The 4,663-nt window shown below is 37.2% G+C and overlaps 1 protein-coding gene across 1 annotated transcript in view; it reads left to right on the forward strand.

Moving 5' to 3' along the window:
- LOC106012984 (protein FAM166B) overlaps positions 1 to 3,587 on the forward strand; it is a gene marked incomplete in the record, with an annotated part of 22,037 nt that extends 18,450 nt beyond the window's left edge. Inside the window, 1 exon segment of the mRNA XM_013087493.2 lies at positions 514 to 3,587. Coding sequence (XP_012942947.1) covers positions 514 to 629 — 116 coding nt within the window.
- Between the last annotated feature and the right edge of the window lie 1,076 nt (positions 3,588 to 4,663).

The raw sequence follows: 4,663 nt of genomic DNA on the forward strand, positions 1-4,663 counted from the left end.
AACAAAGTGGGTGTTTGGCGCACGCTTCGGTGTGGTTTGCTCCGTCTTTCTAATCAATCAAACATGTACCATCCTTCCCCCCCCCTCCTTCTTTTTGTGTTTGTCACTCTTTGAAAACACCTCCAATCTTCGGCATATATGTGAGTGGTTGGCGGGTGCTCTGGTGTGGTTTGCTTCTTCTTTCCTATCAAACATCTATCGTCCTTATCTCCCCTCATTCTTTTTTATGTTTGTTACTCTCCTGTAACACCTCTAATTTTCTGGCGCTTATATGACCTTATGCAGTTGCGAGCGCCGTAAAACCTCTACTAAAAAAACCAAAAACCATTCGGCACATTATGACTTAATTTTGTAACAAGTGCAGTAAAACACTTTTCTAAAACAAACCATCCCATCTTCGGTACTTATTATTCTTATTGTGTTGCAAGTGCCGTAAATTTCTTCTTGCGAAAACTAAAACTTCCAAAGAAAGTACAGAATTTACTTACATTATTTCCTCCCCGGTGTCCACAGAGCGTCGCTATGTGTTCGGGAACACGTACGGAGACGAGACCCGCTCACTGGAGGTGTGTGCTCACCCAGAGGGAAACTTCGGCAAGTTCCAGCGCTCACGGACCACCGCTCTCTGAGTCCTGATGACGTCACTCCAACATCTCATCTCTGCTCTGGACGTCGGCGACAATAATACAGTTATTATTCTGATGGGAACGTTTCGTATTTGATCATTTTTTAAAGAACATAATATTGGTCTATTGACCTTCTATAGAACATCATAATAATATTTCGACTTTTTTCAGTATTCTTAGTATTAAGAATGCGTTGACCAAAAAAAGAAGTGTGTGTCATTTCTAAATAGGGTTATAATATACTGAGACATCGCAGATGGCCTGTTGGTTTTTCTTGAATAAATACTTTGATGAATAGGAAACAACTGCATGAAACATCTACATTTCCATAACCTTCTGTCGCTGATCAGTGCAGAGGGGCGCATTTACAGAATAATAATTATAATGAGTGCCTCTATAAATAAGATATCGTTTTTATGTTTGTGCAAGTGTGTGCCCGTGTATGTGTGCGTGAGTATGCATCATATTTGTTACAAATTTCAAATGTGCATAATACTTGTATTAATATTCTTCAAGCAATCAATTTGATTACCAGTTTTATAGGGGAAACTCTGGGCTTTTGGTACAACTGATAGCTGCGTGAGCATATTTCTGACTGTAGCTGTTTGAGTTTTGAATTAACTGACCATGTGTATATGATAGTGGTCGAGTTGTTCTTGTTAGACATTTTGGAAATCCTTACTCTCTCTAGAGATAGAATTGTGGCAAAAGAGTTCAATAAAGATTATGTCGTGCATTATCAAAGCAAACATGATAGAAAAGAGGAAACATTGGGAATACTCTGTTCAATTTCGATGGAGATCAGGTTATGAGGACAGATCGGAAAAGATTTATACAGCTTGAGAGAAAAACATTCTATTGTCTTGCGTGAAAGAAAGAATGAGAGAATGAGCACTTCCTGATAATTGGAATTTAACACAATTTGCACTTAAAGCAGAGACTGTTCTCAAAAAGGAAAAGATAATTATATTTTAAAATGTATTTTCATTGGGACGGTGTTAATGTACAAATATGAACGTAATCTTTTTTATCTTTATATCTGATAAGAATGCTGCTGATTCGTTTTATCGTAATTGATATGTATTTGTGAGCTTTTATTTTTTCAGAAAATCAAATATTATTTTATTTTGTAAGCACAAACCAGGAAATGTAATCTGTATGTATTATATTTGTTATGTGAGGAAGCTTTTTGCTTTGTTGTTTGTGGTTATGTTCCTTCTGTCTCAGTATTGTGTGCAAAAACCAGAGCCTAACCAGCACCTGTCGATGTCTACCGTGTCGCCAGTTTGTCCATGACATAAGACCATATTTATTACCATTTTTTTTCACGTATACATATATCAGCTCAGTTGGCATGATGTCTTATTTTGTGTAACGAAGAACTAGGTTCATATCCCTGCCGGATGATTGTGAACTGTGATAGCCAAGACAGTTTTGAAGTCTCTGCCTTCCGATCCCTTCGGGGCCAAAACAAAACGTTTTGGCTCATTCTTATTTGTTGAAGGGTCGTAAAACTCGGAAGAGGCAGGCAGAATGGTTTCGTGTTATCAGCATTGCAGTCTTGCAGAATAATCTTCCATTTCGATCCAAGACATTTTCGATACTTAATATCTCCAGGGTTAAGAAGTTGTTCTTCAAACCCTGGATCATTATTCTCTTTTCATTTTTTGGTATATTTTTTTTCAAGGCAGGCATTGGAAACTTGTTACTTGACAATCATGTAAACATTTTTGATCTAGGAAATAAGCGCAAGCTTTTGCCGTTTTTTAGAGCGATTCTATTTTTTATAGACACAAGAATAATACATCATTTCATGTTTCTTTTTGTTTTTCTGTTGTTTTCAAACGGGAAGGAAACTCAAATCAAATATCATGTTCTTACTTATCATGCAGGCTGTGAAAGTATTATGTCTTTTTATTATTTTTTCTCCAGAATGTGCAGAATTTGTATTGATGGTTGTCATAATGAACATCCCTGTGCCCGTTTCTGCCTCGCTGGTTTACAAGCGCCTGTCTGCACTCTCTCATCAGTATTATTGTATATTATGGACTCTTAAACTTTCATTTATTTTTGTTTCTGTAGCATTAAATGGCCAGATTATGGAGAATCAAAAAATGTTGTTTTGTTTTTAGCAACCAGATGTGAAGTAGAAAATATATTGTTATCTTTAGTTTTGGTTTCGTTGTTTTTTAAATTCTTCTGTTTCAGCACGGACGAATGGTGCCTCTCTCCGCCTCCTTTCATCCGCCAAGTGCTTCTGTACATTCCATAGATCGTAGATTGTTCTAGATTCAGTGATTGTTACACCTGTCTGTATCGCGCATTGAGGTCCTCTCATGCCAAAAAGCTGTATCTGTGATTATTAAATCATACTGTTTGAACACATAACCTGCTTTCGATGTATTTTTGTGACCTGTGAAATGCAAATTTTAGTTATCACGAATATGATGTCCATGAACCATTAAATAGACATCATCACAGAGATATCATTAATCAGTGACGTCCTATATAAAATTGCGTCGAGTTACCTCAGATGTTACCCTTCTTTGAAGGGACTAAATTAGTATACGACTTTCTATATGAAACCTCTACCCTCCAACATCGCATCTTAATTTTAGTAAGACCTTATACTAGGAGAGAAACTGAACGGTCAGATATTCGAAATATTTTAGGCATAAGAGTATCGAAAACTCAGTTTGTTTCATAACGATTTAATTTGTAATATGCGACATTTTTTCTAGAGTATTTTTAGTGTTTGGAAGCTATCGTGATGTGGTTGAAGACGGAAGATACATCTGTACTGTTTATGTATAAATTAATATAAAGCATTATATTTGTTTTTATCGGGTAATGTCAACCTTACCTCAAGTTAAGTGGCACCGAAGAGTGACAGTTCCATCTATTTAGTTTTTTTCTGACGGAAAAGAGAACCCTCTATTCACTAAATAAATTCCCCAAAAATATAATTTTTTGAGTTTTTGGATTTGTTCTTTGCTAATTTTTTCACCTCACTGGCTCATGTATCACTAGTTTTGTTTTTGTTTTAGTTCAATCAAAAACAAACTGCTCGAACCTTGTTTGTGTGGGGATTTTTTAAGTTTTACTTAAACGTGTCTTAGTTTTCTCTTTTTTGTGGTAGTTTTTGATAGCGCATCGGTGGAGCTGAGGTTCTCTCTTTTTTCTGTCCCTCTGTTGTATTGGGCTATCTGTCTTTCTTTTGCCCTGCACTAAGGGACCGTTATTGGTGTCCATGTGCTTCTCTCTACTCAAACAAAGAAGCAATCCAACATTTGGAAGCAACGTAATGTTCCCGTCCCCGAAAGATCAATTTAATAAAAAGTTTGGTCAGCGCTCTGCTGACACATACTTTCATTGCAAGTTTCCTCATGTGGGTCCAAATGGCAGTTTAGACCCCCTCCGAAGACTACTGTTTTCCGCTTTCATAAATAATTTGAGATATGTTATGCCCCCGTTGACGTAATTCAGATCCTGTATATCGCCGCTTTCCTGGGCCGAGAGGGAATCAACGCCCCAGGAGGAAGACGGAAGTACTCTATAAAACACTTTCCCACGTCATGGTAATCGAACTCAGGTCTTCCGCGTGCGACTGCGAAGAGCTGAGCCGCTACACCACAGAGGGTGGTCCTCTTTTGTTGTTGAGGGTGTGTTAATTCTTGATAACAAGGCACAGTGCGTTTATTTGTTTTATTTGGGGGGGGGGGTGTTGTTGAGAATATTAACTTTGTTACTTGAAAAACCAAGCTTGATTCCCAGGTAAAGTACAGGTTAAAAGCTACTGGGAAAATATAAAGGAAATACAAGACGGCCGTCTTATTCATGTTGATGTGTCTCTCTTTACTGAAACACAGAATAATAAATCAATTGTCCATTTGGCGTATTCAGAGTTATGTTCTCCCTTCCCAAAGACCAAGTAAGTACACAGTCATTGGAGAAAATGACAAAACGTTTTACAGCTTCAAATAATTTATTGATAATGAGTCTTTAGTTTTTCCTATTGTGCTGGTTACGTTCTTCAC

This window comes from Aplysia californica, unplaced genomic scaffold (assembly GCF_000002075.1).
Source record: "Aplysia californica isolate F4 #8 unplaced genomic scaffold, AplCal3.0 scaffold00593, whole genome shotgun sequence".
In the NCBI taxonomy this organism is placed as follows: domain Eukaryota; kingdom Metazoa; phylum Mollusca; class Gastropoda; order Aplysiida; family Aplysiidae; genus Aplysia; species Aplysia californica.